The sequence below is a fragment of the Pan troglodytes genome, chromosome 22, assembly GCF_028858775.2.
Source record: "Pan troglodytes isolate AG18354 chromosome 22, NHGRI_mPanTro3-v2.0_pri, whole genome shotgun sequence".
In the NCBI taxonomy this organism is placed as follows: domain Eukaryota; kingdom Metazoa; phylum Chordata; class Mammalia; order Primates; family Hominidae; genus Pan; species Pan troglodytes.
Genome location: NC_072420.2, coordinates 26,381,283 through 26,407,293, shown reverse-complemented (window position 1 = coordinate 26,407,293; position 26,011 = coordinate 26,381,283). Strand labels below are relative to the sequence as shown.

At 39.4% G+C, this 26,011-nt stretch overlaps 1 protein-coding gene across 8 annotated transcripts in view; it reads left to right on the top strand.

Annotated features, from left to right (window-relative positions):
- Positions 1-1,272: 1,272 nt before the first annotated feature.
- The window catches only part of MRPL39 (mitochondrial ribosomal protein L39), a 43,626-nt gene continuing 18,887 nt past the window's right edge, over positions 1,273-26,011 (top strand). For 2 of the 8 annotated variants that reach the window (XM_016938443.4, XM_063803552.1), the window contains exons 1-7: positions 14,206-14,335; positions 14,772-14,942; positions 15,082-15,288; positions 17,806-17,945; positions 20,477-20,576; positions 22,083-22,150; positions 24,528-24,640. In XM_016938443.4, the coding sequence (XP_016793932.1) occupies positions 15,135-15,288; positions 17,806-17,945; positions 20,477-20,576; positions 22,083-22,150; positions 24,528-24,640 (575 nt within the window). In that variant the 5' untranslated portion in view covers positions 14,206-14,335; positions 14,772-14,942; positions 15,082-15,134. The other 6 variants (XM_016938441.4, XM_009446965.5, XM_054675166.1 and 3 more) reach the window with 5 other exon arrangements.

Here is a 26,011-nt window from a genome sequence, read left to right as displayed (position 1 = left end):
AAAAAAGAAAGAGCGCTCCAGCACCACAGCCCCTCTCCCTCTCTGGGCCATCCCTGAAGGACAATGGTGAAAAGAAATCATCCCAGTAACCCCAGTAGGCATAGCTTTGAACAGTGCACTGGTTGTTCACTTTACTTGGAAAGAGAAATGGCCAGACATGGGATTATGTACTGATTCATGGTCTGTGGCCAATGGTTTGGCTGGATGGTTACGGACTTGGAAGCAATGTGTTTAGAAAATTGGTGACCAGGTCATTTGAAAAAGAGGCATATGGACAGACCTCTCTGAATGGGCCAAAATTGTGAAGATATGTGTGTTTCATGTGAACGCTCACCAGAGGGTGACTTCAGAAGAAGAGGATTTTAATAACCAAGGGGATAGAATGACCTATTCTGTGGATATCAGGTTGGCCTCTTTTCCCTGCCACCCATGTTATCACTCAAGAGGCTCATGAATAAAGTGGCCATGGTGGCAGGGATGGAAGTCATGCAGGGGCTCAGAAACATAGATTTCCAGTCACCAAGGCCAACCTGGCTACGGCCACCACTGACTGCTTAATCTGCCTGCAGCTGAGATCAACACTGAGTCTACCATTCCCTAGGGTGATCAGCCAGCTACCTGGTGCAGATTGATTACATTGGACTGCTTCTATCGTGGAAGGAGGACCATTTTTTCTTACTGGAATACTTAGTCTAGACACAGACTTGCCTTCAATGCTTGCAATGCTTCTGCCAAAACTACTATCCATAGATTTATAGAATGCCTTATGCACCATCATGGTGTTCCATACAGCATTGCTTCTGATTAAGGAACTCACTTCATAGCAAGAGACATGCGGCAATGGACCCAGGTATGTGGACCTTGCTGGTCTTACCACGTTCCCTACTATCCTGAAGTAGCTGGCTAAATAGAACAGTGCTTTTTGAAGACTCAGTTACAGCATCAGTGACAATAGGTAATAATACCTTGCAGGGCTTGGGCAAGGCTTCCTAGAAGGCTGTATATCCTCTGAATTGGTGTCCAATATATTGTGCTGCTTCTCCCATAGTTAAGATTCATGAGTTCAAGAATCAAGGGGTGGAAATAGAATTGGCACCTCTCACTATTATCCTTAGTGACCCAGTAGCAAAATGTTTGCTTCCTGTTCCTGCAACCACGTGGCCTACTGGCCTAAAGGTCTTAGTTCCAGAGGGAGGAATGCTTCCACCAGGAGACACAACAATTCCATTGAATTGGAAGTTAAGATTGCCACTTGGCCACTTTGGGCTCCCATACTCTGAACCAACAGGCAAAGAAGAGAACTACCATGCTGGCCAGGGTGACTGGTTCTGACTACCAAGGGGAAATTGGACTACTACTCTACAATGAAGGTAAGAAAGAGCATCTCTGGAATAAAGGAGATCCCTCAGAGTGTCTCTTAGTATTACCATGCCTTGTGATTACAGCCAACGGAAAACTGCAACAACAGGCCAGGAGCAGTGACTCATGTCTGTAATCCCAGCACTTTAGGAGGCCAAGGTGGGAGGATCACTGGAGGCCAGGAGTTCAAGACCAGCCTGGGCCACATAGCTAGACTCCATCTCTACGAAAAAATAAAAATAATAAAAAAAGAAAACTATAATAATCCAACCCGTGCAGGACAACTACTGGCCTAGTCCCTTTAGGAATGAAGTTTTGAGTCACTCTACAAGGTAAAGAACCAGCTGAGGTGATTGCTGAAGGCAAGAAAATATAGATGGGGTAGTGGAGGAAGGTAGTTATAAATACCAACTATGGCTATGTGACCATTACAGAAATGAGGACCATGGTTATCATGAGTATTTCCTCCTTATTTTATTGTAAATATTTTGTTGTATATATACACATACATATCCATATCTATATGTGTATGTGTACATGTACATATCAAATATCATTGTTTGCTTTCCTCTCATTCCCTTATCATGTAATATAAGAATAATGACTTGACTTCCTAGTACTTAAGTACTGTTACTTCTACATCTTAGTATTTAATTTTTGGGATATCAAGAAGAATAAGCACCACTCAAGGACGTCATCTCTTCTGTGGAAGGAGTTAGTGCATTTTCAATTGTACAGAAAACAGTTGAATCATGTTAGGTGGAATTATAATCTTGTTAATGTTTTTATTTGAAGATTAAGTATGGGTTAAGGAGAAATGTATGGATGCCAAGTTGACAAGGGGTAGACCTGTGATCGTTAATTTTATGTGTCAATTTGACTGGGTCACGGGTGCCCAGATATCTGATTAGACATTATTTCTGAGTGTGTCTGTGAGGCTATTTCTGGAAGAGATGAATATTTGAATCAGTTGACTGAGTAAAACAGATTGCTTTCCCCATTGTGGGTGGGCACCATCCAATCCATTGAGGTCATGACTAGAACAAAATTAGAGGAAGGGACAAGTCACTCTGTCTGCCTGACTGCTTGAGCACAGACACTGGTTTTCTTCCCTCAGACGGGGACTTACACCATCAGTCCCTGGCTGTCAGTCTTCAGATTGAGACTGGAGCTATACCAACTCCTTTTCTGTGTCTCCAGCTTGCCAACTGCAGATTATAGGACTTCTCAGACTCTATACTTGCATGAGCCAATTCCTTATAATAAATCTCTCTATTACAGATTTATTACATTTATATCATCTAAATCCATATGATCTATTGGTTTGTTTCTCTGGTAAACCATAATACAGTTGTTTTTCTAAGAATGAGGTAGTAACAGTCCCTTTAGTTGATACACACTTGATTCAGAAAATTGTAAAATTAAAAAACACATATAATTGCATTTAACTGTGGTTATGTGCTAACTTGCTTCCCATGCCCAAATGGCTGTGCTGCCAATTCATGGCATAGCAAAGAAGTCTAGTGCCTGTTGCTGCATTAGGGAGTCTAGTGAAGGTGACTTCTGCCATTCCCACGTGAAGTAGAGTAAAAAGTCACCCAAAAATCTGGGCTAGAATCAGCCTCCAGGGTATGAAGAGGCTAGTTGCAGTAGCAATAACCTGCTTTATTGAACGACCTGATAGTGTGCCAAATGCCATCTATGCATTAAGTGCTTTAGTCATCCCCAAATGCTATGAAGCAGGTATTATTATTAATGCAGTTTTTCATATGATTAATTGGAAGCATGAAGTGGAAATGAACTTGCCTAAAGTTACAAGGCCAAGAAGTGGAGAGCAGGGATTTGCATGTAGGCAGCTTGGCTCTGCAGCCTATGTTATATTAGACACTCAGAGGCAGTTCATGATGGTTGCATTCAGCTAGTTTTTGGTGGTCAGAACCCAGCTGTGTCTTCTCCCCAGGCATGTCAAGATTGATGGGAAGAGGCAAGCGTCATGATTAACGGACTAGGAATTAGGCATCCTCTCCGAAGGCCAGCCAGACAGGTCAGAAATTTTCTTAACAGCTTTACTGAGATATAATTCACATACCATACAATTCACTCATTTAAAGTGTAAATTCGATATTGTTTAATATATTTACAGGGATGTGAAACCATCACTGCATCTAGTTTTAGAACATTTTAGTCCCTCCTAGAAGAAACCTAGTTCCCCTTAGCAGTCACTCCCCATTTCCCATCCTACTTCTCCAGTCCTAATCAATTACATATCTACTTTCTGTCTCTGTAGCTTTCCCTATTCTGTACATTTAATGGAAATGAAATTATAAAACGCATGATTCTTTGTGATAGACTTCTTTCATTTAACATAATATTTTCTAGATTCATCCATGTTGTAGCATATATCGTACTTCATTCCTTTTTGTGAGTAATATTCCACTGTATGGATATACCACATTTTGTTTCCCATCCGTCAGTTGATGGACAGTTGGTTGGTTTCCACTTTTTGGCTACTGTGAATAATACTGCTATGAATATGCATGTACCATTTTTAGTATGGACATACATTTTCATTTCTCTTGATTTCTTTTTTTCTTTTTTAAGAGATGGAGTCTCACCATGTTGCCCAGGCTGGTCTCAAACTTCTGGGCTCAAGTGATCCTCCTGCCTCAGCCTCCCAAAGTGCTGGAACTACAGGTGTGAGCCACTCTACCTGTACTCTCTTGGTATTTATGTAGAAATTGAATTGCTAGGTTACATGATAACTCCATGTTCAACATTTTGAGGAAATGCCAGCCTGTTTTCTAAATCAGCTGTACTACTTTACATTCCCACAGGCAGCGTGTGAGGCCTCCAGTATATCTACCTCCTCACTAATACTTGTGAATATTGGCCTCTTTAATTATAGCCATTCTAGTGGGTATAAAGTAGTATCTCATTTTACTTTTATGTACATTTCCCTGAGGTTAATGAGGTTGGGCATCTTACTGCTTTTCATGCCTCTTCCTAGTTTGTTGAATGTTTATTAGGTTGAGCAATTTCCCTTCTATTCATAATTTATTGAGCTTTTTTTTAATCATGAAAGAGTGTTGGATGTTGTAAAATACCTTTTTTGTATCTATTTAGATGATCATGTAGTTTTTGTTCCTTATTCTGTTATATGGTATGTTATACATTGATTATATTGATACGTTAAAACATTTTTATATGTTGCTGGGTTAAGTTTGCTAGAATTTTGTTGAGGAATTTTTGCTTCTATATTCCTAAGGGCTACTGGTCTGTAGTTTTACTTTGTTCTGTTTTCTTGTGATTTCTTTGGTTTTGGCATCAGGGTAATTCTAATTCTGGCATCATAAAGTGAGTTAGAAAGTGTTCCCCCTTCTTCTACCTTTTGAAAGAGTTTGTAAAGAATTGGTATTAATTCTCCTTTGAATGTTTTGCAGATCTCATCAGTAAAGTCATCTGGACCCGTCTTTTACTGATGGAACATTTTGAAATGACTAATTTGAGCTCTTTATTTCGTGTAGGCCTATTCAGATTTTCTATTTCTCCCACTACATTTTTGGTAATTGCATCTTTCTAGGAATTTGCCCATTTCATCTAAGCTATCTAATTTGTTGGCATATAGTTGTTCATAGTTTTCCTTATAATCCTTTTATTTCTGTAAGATTGGTAGTGATGTGGCCTCTTTCATTCCTGATTTTTAATAATTTATATTTTCTCTTTTGTCAATAGCTAAAGGGTTGTCAATTTTGTTAAACTTCTCAAAAAAATCAACTTTTTGTTTGGATTTTCTGTGTTGTTTCTCTAGTCTCTATTTCATTGGTTTGTGCTTGAATCTATATAACTTCCTTTCTTCCACTAGCTTTGGGTTTAGTTTGCTCTTCTTATTCTATCTCCTTAAAGTGTAATGGTGGGCGTTTGTAGCTATAAATGTAAGAAGAAACGGGGACTATTTTTGTCTGAAGAAGATTTAATAGTCTGATAGAAATCTCCTGGTAAGACTAAATTACATATAGTGTTATCTGGATGCTTTGCTTATCCTCATTCTATGGCACAGAAGCGTTCAAAATGTGCAAGTGAAATCCATAAACTCCAGTAAAACATTTGTTTTAGAAGTGACGATTACTCAGAGTTCATATAATCTTTAATTTTGAAGGATGAATTATTTGATGACAATTGTGAAACAGTCTCAAACCTGACACGTGTAGCAATTCTGCAGTCTGAGAAATTGCTACTGGCATTTGCAAGCATGGCAGAAATTTAATAAACTGTCGCCAAACCATTTGCTTGTTTGAATGCCAAGGTTTCCTTCCCCACATCACATGCAGTGTCCTGTTGCCAACAGTTATCAAAATACTCCCACAGTTGTCACAGAGAGAATTGTTCAGGGAGTTATTTTTTCTTTATTCTTCTTGTCCTTATATTTCATTGCCTTACCACTTCTATTTGGGGATTTATTTGAGCAATCCAAATACCATCAGTATGGAACAGTTAGATATTAAATAATGGATTACAAAATAATATTTGAGATATAGCTATAGACATATAGATAGTACAAAAAGATTAAGAAGGAAGACTTTCATGCTTTACTCCCTAAATATTCTTAGTTTGAATTTTGATAGGGAGACTACATTGTTTGTGGAATGTAAAACAACAAAAAAAATGTAAAAACAATTAGGAGACAGGGAATCAAGAGGAAAGTACTAAGAAAGGTCCAGCTAGATAAACTCATTCTAATTAAAGATATGCAATTGTGTGGTGGAAAAGGTAATAACAGGATTTAGAGATAAAATCCAGCCCTTTGGATGAGAGATTGACAAGAAGTTGAAATTACGGGCTCTGGGTTTGCATTTTCTGTGATGACCCCAATAGATAAGTGCCAGGCTAGGTTTGACAAGGTCTTGAATATGAAACAAAAAAGGTGGAAGATTAGAGGGTGTGACTCTGGACTTTAGTCACAAACGCAAAGATGCATGAAGGTGTCGCCTTTTATCACCAGGATAATATTCACAAGTGCTATCTAAAAGAAACATATTTCTGCTGTGTCTTGTGTGGTAATGGCTTTGATGGACACTTGGCAGTCTCTATCAAAATGTCATATGCATGTAACCTTGACCAAGCAGTTCCATTGCTAGCAACCTCTTCTGAAGAAATACTTACACCAGTGCACAGATATTACATAGACAGATGCTCACTGCAGCAAAATACTTTAAATATCCTAAGTGTACATCAGAGAGAGAGAGAGAGAGAGAGTATGGACAAAGGGGAGAGCTGGGATCAAACCTAGGCTTTTCCCCCTCACTATACCACATTTCAGGAGTGGTATAGTCACTGGGTGCAGGTGGCTTTTGGGTGATCAGGACCCATCTGTGTCTTCTTCCCAGGATAGGTCAAGATTGGATGGTGGGGAGGGGAGGGAAGGCAGGCAAGTATCAAAGCTGAGAGACAAGGAATAAGGCAGACCAGGCTGGGAATTTCAAACAACAATGAAGGAATAGGAAAAAAATTACATATAATTAAGGGGAAGGGGTTCTGAAGGAAAGTATCTGTTTGACCAAAAGAGGATACCTTAATCAACTCTAACTCTACTCCCAAGGAACCATGAGCACCCCCACCTCTAAAAGACTCTGAATGAGCTTGCTGTTAGTCTAATAGGCTTTCTTGCTCTGAAATAGGATATGAGGGACCAGGGAGAAGTTTACTTTTGAAGAATGTATTTGTTCCTTTTCATCAAAGAAAATCCATATTAACATGTGTTTGAGGGATTAGCACATCTTTGACTTTCTAAGAATAGGAGCCGAATTCTTGCAGTGTTCACAAAGCTATGAAATGAAGGATTTGGTGTGACTGCTGCAGGGTGGGATGATTCCGAGTGGTTTTTTTTTCTTTTTCTTTTCTTTTTTCTTTTTTTCTTTGTTTGTTTTTTGTTTTTTTCTTTTTGAGACAGAGTCTCACTCTGTCACCCAGGCTGGAGTGCAGTGGCGCGATCTCGGCTCACTGCAAGCTCCGCCTCCCGGGTTCACACTGTTCTCCTGCCTCAGCCTCCCGGAGTAACTGGGACTACAGGCGCCCGCCACCATGCCCGGCTAATTTTTTTTTTTTTTTTTTTTTTTGTATTTTTAGTAGAGACGGGATTTCACTGTGTTAGCCAGGATGGTCTCGATCTCCTGACCTCATGATCCGCCCGTCTCGGCCTCCCAAAGTGCTGGGATTACAGGCGTAAGCCACCGCTCCCGGCCGATTCAGAGCATTTTAAGGACCACATGCCAATTTCAGGAGTCCTGGCATTTTCTGCATTCTCTGGCGTTTCCAGTGACCCCAGATGCTATACTAGCATTTCTATGACCTTGAGACAAATACTAGCCTTTCTGTGATTCATCTTCTCTACCTATTAAAAGAAGGGAGTGAAATTATGATCTGTACTATCTCTTCGAGTTGTGATATTTATAATTTTCAACACTTACCGTATCATCAACATTTTAAATAAACATTATTTAGTACTTATTAATGAGGGTTGGAAACATAAAAATTAACACAATTCATATATATACATATATGTACATACATTATAGTTTTCTGTGAATGAAACAAAAATATTTTGTACAAGAAAGTCTATCTGTGATCTGTATCCTTGGTTCTCCCCTTACTATTAGGAAATTTCTGATAAGAAAGAGATGGTTTGAGGAGAAATGATAAATGATAGCTGAAGGAGTAGATTATGTATATATCTTTGTATTCATCTGCCTTTCATTTTTCCAGAACCCTCTCACCCCCTCCACCCTTATGTGCGCTCGCGCACACACACACACACACACACTCTATTGCCCCCTCAGCTCACAACAGAGTTGATAAGGAATAATGTTGAAATAAAAGTACCACTACCAAAACAGGTATGTAGACCAATGGAACAGAATGGAGCCCTCAGAATAACACCACACATCTACAACCATCTCATCTTTGACAAACCCGACAAAAACAAGCAATGGGGAAATGATTCCCTATTTAATAAACGGTGCTGGGAAAACTGGATGTAGAAAGCTGAAACTGGATTCCTTCCTTATACCTTATACAAAAATTAACTCAAGATGGATTAACGACTTAAATGTAAGACCTAAAACCATAAAAACCCTAGAAGAAAACCTAGGCAATACCATTCAGGACATAGGCATGGGCAAGGACTTCATGACTAAAACACCAAAAGCAATGGCAACAAAAGCCAAAATTGACAAATGGGATCTAATTAAACTAAAGAGCTTCTGCACAGCAAAATAAACTATCATCAGAGTGAACAGGCAACCTACAGAACGGCGGAAATTTTCACAATCTACCCATCTGACAAAAGGCTAAGATCCAGAATCTACAAAGAACTTAAACAAATTTACAAGAACAAACCCCATCAAAAAGTGGGCAAAGGATATGAACAGATACTTCTCAAAAGAAGACATTTATGCAGCCAACAGACATATGAAAAATTGCTCATCATCACTGGTCATCAGAGAAATGCAAATCAAAACCACTATGAGATACTATCTCAAGCCAATTAGAATGGCGATCATTAAAAAGTCAGGAAACAACAGATGCTGGAGAGGATGTGGAGAAATAGGAACGCTTTTATACTGTTGATGGGAGTGTAAATTAGTTCAGCCATTGTGGAAGACAGTGTGGCGATTCCTCAAGGATCTACAACTTTAAATACCATTTGACCCAGCAATGCCATTACTGGGTATATACCCAAAGGATTATAAATCATGCTACTATAAAGACACATGCACATGTATGTTTATTGCAGGACTATTCGCTATAGCAAAGACTTGGAACCAACCCAAATGTCCATCAATAATAGACTGGATAAAGAAAATGTGGCACATATACACCATGGAATACTATGCAGCCATAAAAAAGGATGAGTTCATGTCCTTTGCAGGGACATGGATGAAGCTGGAAACCATCATTCTCAACAAAATATCACAAGGACAGAAAGCTAAACACTGTGTTCTCACTCATAAGTGGGAGTTGAACAATGAGAACACATGGACACAGGGAGGGGAACATCACACACCGGGGCCTGTTAGGGTGTAGGGGGCTGGGGGAGGGATAGCATTAGGAGAAATACCTAATGTAAATGACAAGTTGCTGGGCACAGCAAACCAATATGGCACATGTATACCGATGTAACAAACCTGCACGTTGTGCACATGTACCCTAGAACTTAAAGTATATATACGTATATACATATGTATATATATATATATATATATATATATATATATATAAAGAAATAAAGGTACCATTTAGCCTCATGACATCACATACCAAGAGAAAAAAAAATCCATGTGTTACACCTGCCTATTCATCATCTCTTGTTATTTCACAGCAATTTGTCCTCAGGTGGAAGTAGAGGGTGTTGACCCCTGATGTGCGATAATTGATACAAATGTGTTTTTATTATGTAGACATGTAAAATGCATGTCAAATGCTTCTGCAATTATTTGATTCCCAAAATACAGCTTATTTGTATGCTTCCTAGACCTTCAATTACAGGCAGTGTAACTGACCCAGGGCCCCAGCTGCTGAACTCTGAAATAACATGTTTGCTTTGAGGCAAACATGCTTCCTGCTTCCCAGGGGCTGCTCCCAGCCAAAGACTGAGCACAGTGGGGACACTGAGGCATGCCCACTTTGGCTTTGGGGATTCACCTAATGATCTTGCTGAAACTTTATTAGACTGCACTGGTGGTCAAGAATGCGTTCATTCAATTTTCCTTCCTTCTCTTCTTCACATGGAGTCAGCCTTACCTGGCCACCTTCCCCTTTTCCCTTACAAACATTTCTCCTAACAAATTCCTTGCATACTTACCTCTGTCTTGGTATCTGTTCTTCAGAGTATCTGGACTAACACAAACTGATTAAAAGTACAGCTTTGTGAGGCACAGAACCATATGTTTGGTATCTTGCATGTTGGGTCAGTAGGAGGAACATAAGATAGAGGTTATGTTCCTCTATCTTATGGGGATACTGATAGAGGCATAATAATGGGGTAGCTGATAGAGGCATCGAGAACTCTCAACAGTGGTATCCTGTGTGGGGTTTTGGTAAGAACTTGTGAATCAAGAAAAGAACTGAGAGTGAAACTTTTCCTTAGGCACCTTTACATTAAAAGACAAAATTTCCCACAAGTAAATGTATAATGATTTGAAAATGTAAAATCAAATATTTGGATTTAAAAAGCGTATGAATTTGAGAACAAAGAAAGTATAGGGTTTGGAGACAGCCAGATCTGAGTTTGAGCCCCAGATAATCTTTGCGATCTTGGGAAAATTAGTGTTATTGGATTTTTTTCTTTCTTTTGGAACAGGATCTCACTCTGTCATTTAGGCCGGAGTGCAGTGGTGCAATCACAGCTCACTACAGCCTCGACTTCCTGGGCTCAGGTGATTCTCCCACCTCAGCCTCCCAAGTACCACCACACCCAGCTGATTTTTTGTGTTTGTTTTGTAGAGACAGGGTTTTGCCATGTTATCCAGACTGGTCTCCATCTCCTGATCTCAAAGGATCCGCTCACTTCAGCCACTCCACAGTGCTGGGATTACAAGAGTGAGCCATGAAACCTGGCGTTGTTATTGAATCTTGATTCCAGTGATTTGCATTCCTCCTTGAATGTGAAGTATATAACCTCATTTACTGGCTCCCTGCAGGAGGCATCCTACTTGATTGACATTGGTCTTGACCAGGGGACTTGCTGGGGCCAGGGGACTGTGTGGCTGAGACACAGGTGAGTCTGAACAGAAGCTCTTAAGAGCCAGTGCACAAGGTGGTTAACTGCATTCTTTTCCCTCTGCCACAAGAAGCACAAGACCAAGTAGGGGCTGCTTCTATGGCCTGGATTCTGGAATAAAGTTGCAGAGCCACAATTGGCTGGTAGCTGCCATCACTGACAGTCAACATAAGCAAAATAAGCTTTCATGGTTGAAAACCACTGAAGTTATTCTCCAAAGTTTTGATGTTGAAACATTTCAGAATAAAGTTGAAGGAGTAGTTCAACTAAAATCCTCACTTAGATTCTCTAATTGTTAACATTTTGCCACATTTGCTAAATTTGTCTTGTTCCCTCCCTCAATATAGAGCTCCCTGTTTTTGCTGAAACATTTGAGAGTTTGTTATAGGCATAGTGATATTTGGTTCCTAAATACTTTAATATATATATCTTAAGAATAAGGATTATTTCCTATATGACCATGACACTATTATTGTATCCAAGAAGTATAACATTGATATAATATTATTTAGTATACAGTTCAAGTTTCTCTGTCACAGTAACATTCTTTGTAAATTTTTTTTCCTGATCCAAAACCTAGCGAGGATCATGCATTGATAATAACTGTATATTTCTTTAGTCTCCTTTAATTTAGGACAGTTTATTAACTATTTGGGGGTTCATCTTTCATAAAACTTACATTTTGGAAGAGTTTAGGTCAGTTGTTTTGTAGAATATATCACTTTTTGGATATACCTGATTTCCTCATAATTCTTTAGATTCAGGTTAAATATTTATGTTAGGAATACTCCATAGATAATATTGTTTATATCACAACCAAGAAGCACAAATAATGTCAGATTGTCTCATTTTGGGTGATGATAAGTTTGACCACTTGATGATGATATCCACCAGATTTCTCAATTGAAAAGTTTCACTTATCCATTTATATTTTGTCAGTAATTTGTGAGGTGATACTTAGAGACTATGTGAATATATTGATCCTCAACAAACTTTCTCTATTGATTTTAGCATCTATTGACGATCCCTTCCTGTACCAATGGTTACATTGGTAGATGCAGAATGGTGATTTTCCCTATTCTATTATTCCTATGACTTTTATTATCTGGCATTCTTTTGTACAGAAAACTCTCTTCACTCTTTCTACACTGATTTATTCTTGAGTGTCATTACGGATTCATGAATTTTTAATATACATGTCATAATATTTCAGCATTATTCTTTTTGTTATGCAAACTCTCCCAAATTTGGACAGCGGGAGGACCTTTGAGCTTGGTCCGCCGTCCTTTTTAACATGTTTCTGTTTGTCTGTATTTTATAGTTAGTTGTAGGCTTTCTGGCACAGTAATGATCCAGGCTTATCTTAGATATTTACTGTTATGGACTTGATACTTTTTATTTGGCAGAGACATTGACAGAGTGAGACTAAGATTTGGGGAGCTGGTTGATAAAGAAGGCAAGATAAAGAAGATTCAGAGTAAGAAAATATTTGGGGGGAATTCTTGGCCAAAGATTTACCTCGGTTATGTCTCTCAAGCTCTTAAAACCTGAATTTCTTTTCCTGGAATATGAAGATTATTATGCCAATTGCTCAGGTAGGTTGTGAAAATTAATAAACCAAGCCCTATGATTGGCACATAGTAGTTTTTGGCCATTATCACTAGTGACAACCTTTCAACTAGGTTAATTTCTCATACCGGTGAACTCCAATTACCTGCCTCCAATGGGTTTGTGATCAAACTTGCTTAAGTTTATGTTCAGAGGCTTTGCTTAAATGTGGCTCTAAGATGTTCTAAGGGCACTAGAGTGTTTCTAGGTAAGGATAAATGGGTACAGGCTCTAAAAGGCCGATGAAACAGACAGCTTTCATGGGAACTGTATGCAAATTTGAGGAAGCAAAAGATACACCCGCCCTCCAACACTATATGTATATATGTACATTTCGTGGTTTGAATTAGGATCTCAAATGAAATGTAGCCTGGTAAAATGTAGACTGGATGTAAATCCAAGCTCCGTCACTTACATTTCCCATTTTAAAAAGTGAAGATACTTACACTTTCCTGGCGCAGTGGTTGTGAGTGTAACATTTGGGCCAAGGAGACGGTCAATCTATCGTGGCGCAGGGTCATATTTGTACCTTAGGCGGCACTTCCACCTGGTGGCGGCGCATTCCAATTGCAAGGCAAAGGACAGAGTGGGGGATTCGACACCCTTAAGTAAAGCCACAGAATTAAACTACTGTAAATGAAAATATTTCCATCCTGTACCTACAGAGTGCTTACTTCAAATAACACTCACGTCCTGGTAGGACAGAAAAATTAGACAATGAGCTGAAGTTTGCCTGCAAGGGCATTCATTCATTCATTCATTCAAGAAACATCTGTTGAGCGCTGACTGCGCTGTGCTCTGTTCTGGGCGCTTGGGATACATCAGTGAACTAGAGACAAAAATTCTGCCCCGGGATGCCTTCTCCTATACATCCTATACTATATAAACTAAACTAGAAAATTTGTAAAGAGCTCTTACGAATTACAACGTCCTCTCCAAAGTCAAGGGGACGTGTTCCGAGGCCTCTATTACCACAGCTAAGGGGAGAACCGGGGTGCAGACCCACGCCAGCCGAACTAAGAACCTACCCGGCACAATTTAAAGTTAAGCCACGCGTTAGAAGATGTCATCGCTGACAAAATAGAAGACGCCTTCCCCATTCCCTCCCCCCCCCCCCCCCCCCGCCAAGAAAACCATATATTCTTTTAGGGAAGCAAGCGCTTCACCTGGGTGGCCGGGATCGAACCCGCGGAGGGCTGAAGGCGGAGGGCAACGACGCCTGTGGAACTCTGTTTCCCTGCAGAGCCTACGTGGTGGGCGGCAGGCCGACCGCCCTGGGGGCCCTGCACCTCTGGGTAGGTGACCGCGCCCAGGTATCGAGCACAGGTAACGCGCCCCGGCTCCAAGTCTCGGGGTCTCAGCCACTGAATCCCCAGCGAGGCCTGACGCCCCCCGGTGGAGGCGAGCAGTCTGAGTGCTGGGTCCGGAACAGACCTGTCCTGCGGAACTCCGAGTGCGCGTTCGGTTTCCGGGGGAGGAGGGCGGAGAAGGACTTGCGCGCGACGGTTCTCACCGCTGCTATGGAGGCGCTGGCCATGGGTTCCCGGGCGCTGCGGCTCTGGCGGGTCGCACCCGGTGGCGGGATCAGCTGGAGTGAGTTTCAGAGGCCGTAGGGACAGGGAGCGAGGCCTAGATAGTGGTGTCTGTCTAGATTGGGCCTGAGGCGGGGCCGGGGAGGTCCCGCGGGGCAGAGGAAGGAGGAGGGTTTCTCAGTCCCTCCGCGGCGGTCGCTCTTGCACAGCTTGGGAGGACTAATTTATGGGAACGAGGGTCTGGCGGAGGGCAGGGGCAAGGGCAGGGGCAAGGGCAGGGGTCGGAGCCAGGCCGCGGGAGGAGCTTGGGCCCGCCTCTGGGAAGCAGCGCACGTTCCGTGCACATCTGTCCATGTCTTCCCAAGGAATACTCGTACTTGCCTTGGCAGGTTCCCTGATTTGGCCTTTGGGATATAAACTCAGCATTTCTCATTATGGATATTGATAGTTTTGGTGTGGGACCTTTGGTTTCCTGAAATTTTCTTGTTTTTCTTCAGACCCTGTCGAACCGACCACTTTGTTCACCTTCCCAATGACTCTAGTCCAGTTTTGACTCCGTTTCCTGGTTACTTTTTGCCCCTTATTGTAAAGCACCGATTGGAAACACGACACAGGAAATTGGTGGGAAATAGCGATCTGATGTGAAAGAGCCAAATTTAAAAGTAGAGGCACGTATCTGGGCCAGCTCTGTTTCTTCCGCTGGTGTTTGTTAATATTACAAATTGGTTTAATTTTACCTCTGAGCGCACTTTTGGCAGTACGTTAATCATTTTTTCAGTCTTCATATTTATTGTAACTACTCCACAGGATTTATAGCAACATCGCCAGCTTCTCAGCTGTCACCGTCAGAATTGACAGAAATGCGGAATGATCTCTTTAATAAAGAGAAAGCCAGGCAGTTATCATTAACTCCCCGAACTGAGAAGATAGAAGTTAAGCATGTTGGGAAAACTGACCCCGGTACTGTCTTCGTGATGAATAAAAACATTTCAACTCCCTACAGTTGTGCCATGCGTAAGTAGCAGAATCAGGTTACAGTTTTGACCCTTTTACTTAAGCTGTGTGGAAGCACTGGTGCAGGAGACAGGATGCTGTAATTACTTCTGGTCATCTGCGGCCATGGCAATCCCTTTATACCAAAATCCTTTCTTGAGACCTGCATGGTGACTGCTCCCACCACATCACAGCCCTAGCTAAAAAGAGCAAGCAAATCCCAGCTACTTGGGAGGCTGAAGCAGGAGGATAGCTTGAGGCCAGAAGTTCAAGACCAGCCTGGGCACCATAGCCACCCTGTCTCTCAAAAAATAAAAATAGAAATAAATTAGCCAGATGTGGTGGGCGCAGAAGTCCCTGGACTTCCCAGAGGTTCTTTATCTGGCACCTTATTGTCTATTCACTGTCCCTGTAGTTCTGGAGGGTACTCTGAGTATTGCAAGGTTGGCACTGTAGTGCACAGATTGTCCTGCCTGGCGCTTGTTTGAATCTGGCTTTGTTTATGGTACTAGATAATTTTCTGGCAGAAAGTGGCCAGACCTGAGTGCATTGTTACTAGTGTGCTTTCTCCTTTAATTTAATTTAATTTTAGAGATGGGGGTCTGGCTCTGCTCCCAGGCTGGAGTGTAGTGGTACTATCATAGCTCACTGAAACTCCTAGCCTCAGCCTACCAAGTAGCTGGGGCTACAGGCGCCCACCACCACACCTGGCTAATTTATTTTTATTTTTGAGAGAGAGGGTGGCTGTGGTGCCCAGGCTGGTCTTGAACTTCTGACCTCAAGCTCTCCTCCTGCTTCAGCCTCCCAAGTAGCTGGGATTTGCTTGTTCCTTTTAGCTAGGGCTGTGATGTGGTGGGAGGAGTCACCGTGCAGGTCTCAATAAAGGATTTTGGTGTAAAGGGATTGCCATGGCTGCAGATGATCAGCTTTTTTTTTGCCGCCTTTTTCTTTCTCCCCTCTTCATTGTATAGCCTAACTTACATCTATCATCTGCTTTCCACTTGGCTCTCTCTGTGTTGTATTTTTGTTGACATTTATATGTACATGTGGTAAATGTGTGAGTGGGAATGTGCATGGGGTGAATGTGATTGGGGTAAAAGTATTTATTTATATCTTAAAGGAGACAACTGTGCCCCATGTGTGATTTTGTGTGGAAATGAAGGGAATAAGAACTTCTATATTTTATTTTTGATCAAAATGTTTTGATAGTACGTTTGATAGAACTGGTAATATTTAAATTAAAGAAGCCCCAAAACAGATACAGGCATGACTAGCTGCATTGCTTAAATTTTTGGAAAACTCATTAACGATTCCATTTAAGTCATTAACAACTTTAGTTATCAGCTTAAACTGGCCTAGAGAGTGTACACTCACTCTTAATCTTCCTTCACTCTGGCATTTGAATTAGTACTTATAAATATTTACTCATTTGGTTTTCAAGTATTTCTGGAACCTCTGCGATGTGATAGGCATTAGGACTACAGAGGAGGATAAGACAAAACTCAGGCCCTTAAGGAGCTTTATACACATCACATGTAGTGATGAAGCTTCTGAAGCATCCTCAGCATGACCCCTGCCATGAGATGTTCTTGTCATTCATGCTTGCAGTCATTCAGTAAACTGTTATTGAACACCTGCTATATTCCAGGCCTGGTGCTAGACTCTGGATATACTGATGAGTGAGCAAAAGTAGACATGATCCCTGACTTTACGGGGTTTATGTAGTGGTTGATAATTTAGACCCTGTAGTTTGACTACTTTTGTGAGTAGCTGTGTAATTGCAGAACATCTAATTGGCATTAACAGTTGGCATTGCATTCTGGGATGATGAAACAGACCAGAGCTGATTGGCTTATCTGGGAATTAATATTAATTATTAAAAAGTGGTAACTACTGTATTTAACTTGAAGCATCTATGTCATGGAAATAAGAGATGGTTTGGGAGCAAGACCCAAAACCAATCTAGAACTAATTTTTGTAGGTGTGTATTAATATATTTCCCTTTTCTTTTGAGTTGTGTGTGTATCTATCCAAATGTATCCATGATGCTGCTCTCTGAATATTCAAGTGTAACTTTTTTCGTTAATAATTAGCAAATTAATTTCAAACTAGATGTAGCCTGAACGAATTTTGTAAATGGTTTGGGCAATTTTGTTAATAACCAATAAGACCTTGAGTATATTGGGTATTATTTTATTTATTTATTTATTTTTGAGACAGAGTCTCGCTCTGTCACCCAGGCTGGAGTGCAGTGGCATGATCTTGGCTCACTGCAACCTCTGCCATCTTGGTTCAAGCGATTCTCCTGTTTCAGCCTCCCAAAAAACTGGGATTACAGGCACGTGCCCCCACACCTGGCTAATTTTTGTAGGGTTTTTTTTTTTTAAATTGATTATAGACGTAATATACTTTTTTTCTCTAAAAAGGACAGTCTGCTGAATCTTGCCTTTCCATTGTTATATTTCTAAATATAGCACTTAAACATGTAACTTTTCACTCTGGATTTTGTTAGATAATCAGTCTGTTCTAAATTTCTAGATTTAAGCGAGTGGTATTGCAGGAAGTCCATTCTGGCTCTGGTGGATGGACAGCCTTGGGACATGTATAAGCCTTTAACAAAGTCCTGTGAAATTAAATTTCTTACTTTCAAAGATCGTGATCCAGGAGAAGTGAATAAGGTATTTCTATCTCTACATTCTTTTTCTGTTTCCCCAGTATCTTCACCTTTTTATTAAGACCTGTTTTCTATGGGGTGTAATGTAAAAATATGGCCAAGTTCAAATGTTGTATTGTACTCTTTAGTCAATGTTTTACCTGTTAGATTAGGCACTTTTGTAGTTCAGAACTTATCAGTGGCATCCATTTGTGGGTATTTTTGTACGCTATGTCTTTTATATTCATATCTTTGTTCAACTTACATTCATTAATCACTCTGTATATTGTGGGTGATTCCATTTCCACTGCTACTGCTTGAATTCAGCCTTTGACCATCTTATCTAGATGATTTCAATAACTTTTTAACTCTTTCTGCTTACCCATCCCCCCACTTTTTTTTTCCGGTACTTAAAAGTTGTTCTTTTACAGGCATATAACAGCTTTATTAAGTGACTTGTCCAAGGATCATGTCACTTACACCTAAAGAACTTGCCTGCCTGTTAACATTCACATAGCTTTCCAGGCCCTGTATGATCTGTTCCCAGCCTGCCTTTCCAGCTTGGCCTCCCCCTGCTTCTTTCCACTTCCTCCTTGCTCTGGCCTCATTAGAGTACTTGGTCACTGTATTAGTCCATTTTCACACGGCTATAAAGAACTCCCTGAGACTGGGTAATTTATAAAGGAAGGAAGTTTAATTGACTCAATTTTTCATGGCTGGAGAGGCTTCAGGAAACTTAACAATTATAGTAGAAGTGGAAGCAGGAACATCTTACATGGAGGCAAGAGAGAGAGTGAGCAGGGGAACTGCTAAACACCTTTAAACCATTAGATCTCATGAGAACTCAACTCACTATCAAGACAACAGCCTGGGGGAAACCGCCCCATTATCCAGTCACCTTCTACCAGGTCTCTCCTTCGTTCGAGATGAGATTTGGGTGGGAACACAGGGCTAAACCATATCAGTCACTAATGGTTTATGCTGTGTTATCCACCTTGCTTTTGTTGATGCTTTCGCCAAATGTGAGCATTTTCTTTTCTCTCTATTAAAATCCTATTTATTTTTTACAATTCAATTAAAAGGCCATCTGCTTTGTGGAACCTTCTAAGTTTCTCCTTGTCAAAATTAATCCTCTTTTCTCTAAGGTCTCACACAACTTGGCTAGTCTCTAGATATGATATTTTAATTTTGTCTTGTAACATAAATGGTCGGATGTGAAGATAGGGACCATTTCCCTTATTGGACCTAGTTCTTGATATACATACAGTAGGTGTTTAATAAATATTTGTTGAAATAGTTGAACAAGAAAATGATAGAAATGACAGTAATAGCCAACAATGAGTATGTATGTATTATGTATCAGGCACTGTTCTAGGTGATTTACAGATATTAACTCATTTAACCTTCATACAAACTCTGTGAGTTCGTGCTATTCTCCCCATTTTCCCGATGAATAAAATATACATACAGTAGGTGTTTAATAAATATTTGTTGAAATAGTTGAACAAGAAAATGATAGAAATGACAGTAATAGCCAACAATGAGTATGTATGTATTATGTATCAGGCACTGTTCTAGGTGATTTACAGATATTAACTCATTTAACCTTCATACAAACTCTGTGAGTTCGTGCTATTCTGCCCATTTTCCCGATGAATAAACTGAGACAAAGAGAAGTTCAGCAGCTTGACCAAGGTTACTGATTTAGGAAATAGTGGAGCCCAGATTTGAACCTAGGCATTCTGACAGGAGTTCAACAGACATTTAAAGACATTTAGGTAGGATAGATGAAGAAGTACATGTTGCTACTTGCCTTCAAGGCCTGGGTCTGTACTTATTTTTAGTGTAATATGGTTGCATTGAATTTATAATGGAGAAGTGATCCCACTTTTGTAGTCCTCAAATGTTAAGAAGAGCTTCTGAAAAGTGCACAGAGTAGTGTCAGCAGGAGGGGAACACAATGGACAGGTATTGTGCAGGTTTCTCCTTGTGACTGATCAGGTCATTGCTCTGATACCATCTCAGGCATGTCCGTGAATCAAAATGTGCTGGTAAGATGAAAGCCCAGTTCCTGCTGCTCTGCTATAAATATGAGTAATCTGAACGATGTGTTAGGGTGTTAGGTATAGGATAAGAGTCACTAATAATTCATAAAAGTTGAGTTTTTCTCCATATTTGTAAATGATATAAAGTTACATAATTAATATATTTATTTTACTTTAGCACAAGTTTGTTAACAAGTTAACTTTATCGTGGGTTAAAAATAAATACTTTCAGATAATAAAACTATCTGTTGGGGTTGATAACCATTATGGTGTTTGAAATCTTGCACAGAAACATTGCTAAGAACCTGAGGTTCATGCTTCATTCTTTTTTGATTTTTGCTTGGTCGAGGTAACGTCATGGCCTGATGGTAACTGTTGCTACATTGTGTGAACAGAGATATATGAGAAATATTTTCTAAGTCAGAAGTTCACTTAAAATTTAATATTGTCAAAACTTTAGTGAATCTCAGTGTGTTTATATATATTTTATATATGTATATTTTTTTTCTAGGCATATTGGCGTTCCTGTGCTATGATGATGGGCTATGTGATAGAGAGGGCATTCAAAGATGAATATATGGTCAATTTGGTCAGAGCTCCAGAAGTTCCTGGTAGTGTATACATATAAGTATATGTCTTTTTGTGATCCTTAAATATTTTGGTACCTATTTTTGATGACGTATAGAGTTTAGTACTAATATAAATTACCATTATACATATGTTTCATTTATCATGGGTAACAAAATCTTTCTTACTATGATGAAACATGAAGTAGTCTTTGCAGGTTAATAATTAACATCATAGAATTACTGGAAAGTGTCTTGAATATGAATTTCATGGAGTTCCACTATCTCAGTGTTTATTTATTTATTTGAGACGGAGTTTCACTCTGTCACCCAGGCTGGAGTGCAGTGGCGTGATCTTGGCTCACTGCAAGCTCTGCCTCTGGGGTTCACACCATTCTCCCGACTCACCCTCCCGAGTAGCTGGGTCTACAGGTGTGCGCCACCACGCCTGGCTAATTTTTCTGTATTTTTAGTAGAGACGGGGTTTCACCATGTTAGCTAGGATGGTCTCGATCTCCTGACCTCGTGATCCGCCTGCCTCGGCCTCCCAAAGTGCTGGGATTACAGGCGTGAGCCACCATGCCCAGCCCTTAGCATTTATTTTTTACAACTTTAAGCATATATTTCCAAATTGGATGTATAGAGGAGGAGGAAATCTGAGTATAAGTAGACTACTGTAAGGAGCTGTGCTTAGGTGGTAATATTTCACCAGACAGGACCATTACTTTGGAAAGTGACAGCACTTTGGTGAAATGAAAGGGTGTGGACTGTAATTTTGCTAAAACTAGGATTTGGGAATAGTAAGTATGGTAGGAGCACGTGTCTAATTTTTTTTTTTTTTAAAGAAGTAGATATACCTAAAATATTTGAAAGAAGCTCAAGAAATGATTCTAAGAACAAAACCCCAAAAAGAAGATATTTAGGGGATATAAAAGAAATGTAACATTTTGTATCCATTAAGTTATTTATCTACTTACTAAATACCTTGTTCTTTTGGATTTTTTTTTTTTTTTTTTTTTAAGACGGAGTCTCGCTGTGTCGCCAAGGCTGGAGTGCAGTGGCGCAATCTTGGCTCACTGCAACCTGCACCTCCCAGATTCAAGCGATTCTCCTGCCTCAGACTCCCAAGTAGCTGGGATTACAGGTGCCTGCCACCAAGCCCGGCTAATTTTTATATTTCTGGTAGAGATGGGGTTTTACTATGTTGGCCAGGCTGGTCTCAAATTCTTGACCTCAGGTGATCCACCTGCCTTGGCTTCCCAGAATTTTTACATCTGGTAACTGTATGAAATCTGTATGGTAATAGCATTTTTGAAGAAAACTTGAATGTTTAAAAAATATTTGTGATTTGGGGTTGACAATCTTTTGGCTAAGGGAAATTTGATAGAGCTCTGGCAAGCAGCTGGAAGAATGGCAACCATTTTATAATTTGTAGAGTTGGGAGAGAGTGCTAATCCTTCTTTTCATGGTCTAAATATTCAGTTGTTGCAAATTAGTAACTTTCTGTTGGGGCAGGTTTGACTTTGCTTTTTATTTTGGTTGGATTTACAGTAATTTCTGGTGCCTTCTGTTATGACGTAGTTTTGGATAGCAAACTTGATGAGTGGATGCCAACAAAAGTAAGTGTATTCTTCTGGAGTATTAATTTTAGAGTGTCTGCCTTTCTTTGTTAGAATGATTCCTATGTTAGTGTTGTTGAATGGTACTGCATGTTGAGAACATTTAAAAGAATCTATGTATCTATCTATGTATCTATGTATCTGTCTGTCTGTCTATCTATCCATCTATTGGTGTTGTTGCTTTTTCAGCCTATTTAAGACACAGAGGTATGTGAATGAGAGTATTTACATCAACATGGTCAGTTGTCTTGAAACTTTATGTTCTGCTTGACCTTTTCTTGATGTTCCTTCTAAGTGGTTTTAAGGTAGTGGTTTTCAAGAGGCCCAGAATATAAAATATAAAAACTTAACTATCTTGACCCATGTGGTAGTAGGGGGCCTGGAGCCATACTTGTTTGGGTCGCTGGAGCACAATTTGAAAACCACTCCCCTAAACCATTTTAACTTGTTGCATACAGTGAGGTCCCTGTATATACAAGGGTCACATTGAGAGCTGGGTGAATTAAAGAATCGGACTTTGACAAAGCTAACTCAAGCATCAACAAATGAAATATTAACAAACTAAACTCTTTGTGAATGGTTTGCCTTTGTAATGAGGATGGTCCTTGTTGGTCTGGGACTTGGGTAGCAACAGAGCCTAACAAGGACAGTCTAGATCAGGTGCTCAGTAGGTAAGGGGTGCTGATGGTTATCAAAGATCAAGCCTAGAGATGTAGTTCTGATTGGGGAGAATAGGCAAATACCTAATTCTTAATTAAACAAAACTATATGTCCTATGTATTGGGAGTCTGGAGATCTGAAAAGGGGAAGCAGTGTAGCACATCATTTTATCATTTCCACTGTGTACATTCTTTTTATATTTAATATCTCTGAAAATATATAAGCCTTATATTAGATGGTATCTTGCAATTAGAATTTGTAGTGTTTTTTTTTTTTTTTCCCTTAGTAATACATCTTAGATTTAGTAAAATACTGTAGTGGTTCTTAAAACCAAGGATTTTGGAGTAAGGGCAGATCCAGCTTTAAATTTGGCCTTGGAAATTACTTTTTGTATAATCCTGCACATATTACATAATATTGAGAGGGAGAGAAGAGGGAATCAAGAAAGAATGAGAAAAAGGGAGAGGGAAGAGAGAGAAGAGGATGGAAAGAGGGGAGGGAAGGGATTGGAACTGTTTCTTCATGACCTCTGGGCTCTTGTCAGTGTAGCTTCTTCCTTTTCAAGTATGTCTCCAAATTTAAGATTTTCTTTACTGGGGCAAGTTAGGTAAAAACTGAGGTCAAGATTTAATTTTCATTATCTGTGAAACATAACTGCTTTTTTCTTTCTTTCTCTCTCTTTTTTTTTTTTTTTTTAAAGAGATGGGGGTCTCACTATGTTGCCCAGGCTGGCCTTGAACTTCTGGGCCCAAGCAATCTTCCTGCCTCAGCCTTTCTAGTAGCTGGGGCTGCAGGTGTATGCCACTGTGCTTGGCTTTTGCATTTTTCTTTTTTAAAAGATAAAACCTTACAAAAGAAATATGTGAGCTGATTGCAGACTGCATGGAGTTGGGTTGAGTAGACAGCTTAAAGAAAGTAGGGTAGAGTTACATTGAAGGAATAGTTGTATTAAACCATGAATGTTGATTTTTTTATATAGTAAATTATTCTTTATAGAGAAGTCATTTCATGCAAAAAAGTCTAATAGGATTTTTATGGAAATAATTTCATTATAAAAATTACTTGTGTAATAGTGCTTGGTTTTTTCTGTATTATTAGTAATGATTTACAGTATGAAAGCTCAATTAGAATTTTTATTAAAAATCTTAAAAACATTGTTAATGTGTATTCTTCATCATTTTAATTGTGTAAAATTGACATTTTTATTAAGCAGAAACTTTTAATATTGGACATGCTATACTTTGTACAGGGTGGGTGATGATGCTACATTTCTAGTGAAACTTTCATAATTAAGAAAATAATTTTTTCCCCATATATTTAATAAACTTAGTTTTATTCATACTGTAAACACATTTTTATGTCTTGCTATTTATTTATTGGCATTTTTACTTGCTGCATCATAGTTTTAATAAACATTTTAAGGTTGTATAATTTGGATGAAATTATATAATTTGGGTAAAATTTCTTTATAGTTTTATCTTTAATAATTAGTATTAATGAAGGCTGACACCTTAATTACAGGTAAATAAGAAGTTTTATAGTTTATGGTCCAAAACTTCAGTTGTTGCAAATTAATAACTTTCTGTTCTAACAAATTTGATTTTATCTTTTATTTTAGTTGGATTTGCAGTACTAAGCATAGATTTTGTTTCAACTGGCTTATGGAGAAATGCTTTTCAGTGAATTGTTACTAAAGGTTATTACTTTCATTTTTAAGGAGAACTTACGTTCCTTCACAAAGGATGCTCATGCTTTAATTTATAAAGATCTTCCATTTGAAACTCTGGAAGTTGAAGCAAAAGTGGCATTGGAAATATTTCAACACAGCAAGTAAGTGTTGGCTTTCTTTAAATCAAGGCTAACTCTCCCAGTATTATATGTAATAAAGAAAATTCAGGTCTTAAAATTTTTTATATTTGATATACATATGACAGTGTATTATTTTCCACTCTGAGACCTCTGTGATCTCATTTATTTCGCTGAGGAAAATGTTCCCCATGTCCCTTGATAATTTTCTCACTTTGTTTTACTTCTCTGTTCTTGGACCAGCCTTTCTCATTATATCAACATAGTGGCATGTTTCCCTTTTTTCTTTCTAGTGTGAAGTGATAATGTACGTTAAGCGACTATATATTTGTGTGTATTTGGCAGTGTTTCTCTCCTACCCCTCCACACTTAAAATGACACTGATAAGATTGAAAATGCAAGCAGTTTGGGAGGGGGCTAACAGCTGAAGTAAAATGTTTACACAGCCAGGTCTTAATCTTCTGCATGTGAATTATTCATTTGATGGATTTTCTTTAACATTTTAATTCCTGTCTGGCTTCTCAGTTCTCAGAAAACTTTCAGTTCACCTTCTACTACCAGTTGTAAGAACATGAGCTAAGTTTTAACATTAATCTAATACAATATTAGAACTAACTAGAAAGAGAAACCTGTGCTGTAAAAAAAAAAAAAATAACAGAGTCTGAAGCCAAAATATGCACCTAAGAATTGTGAAAGGTTACTGATTAGAATTTCTTTAGGTATATAGAAGTTGAATTACAAATTCTCATAGGGATAGGTTATCATAAATATATTGGGTTAGTTATGAGTGTGTTTTTGACACATACTTTATAGCTTGGCATTTCTCAAAGCAGTCTGTCTTATAGTATTCTTCTATAGGATGTTAATTGACATGTGAAACCATGTACTGTGTTAAGCTGAGTTTGAAGAACAGTGGCTTAAAAAATTTTACTCGGCTGGGCGCGGTGGCTCACGCCTGTAATCCCAGCACTTTGGGAGGCCGAGGCGGGCAGATCACGAGGTCAGGAGATCGAGACCATCTTGGCTAACACGGTGAAACCCCGTCTCTTTTAAAAATACAAAAAATTAGCTGGGCGTGGTAGCGGGCGCCTGTAGTCCCAGCTACTCAGGAGGCTGAGGCAGGAGAATGGCGTGAACCCGGGAGGCGGAGCTTGCAGTGAGCCTAGGTGGCGCCACTGCAGTCCGGCCTGGGCGAAAGAGCGAGACTCCGTCTCAAAAAAAAAAAAAAAAAATTTTTTACTCATCTCACTCAACGGTCTCCCAAAGTGGACATTGAAAATTTCCCAAATATATTTGCCCATGAAACACGTTTTCTTGAAACATTTTTAGCGTGTCCTGGAACCAGTGGATTTAGAAACCAGTTGTAATGTACTGTTTTAACTGAGTACAGATAGT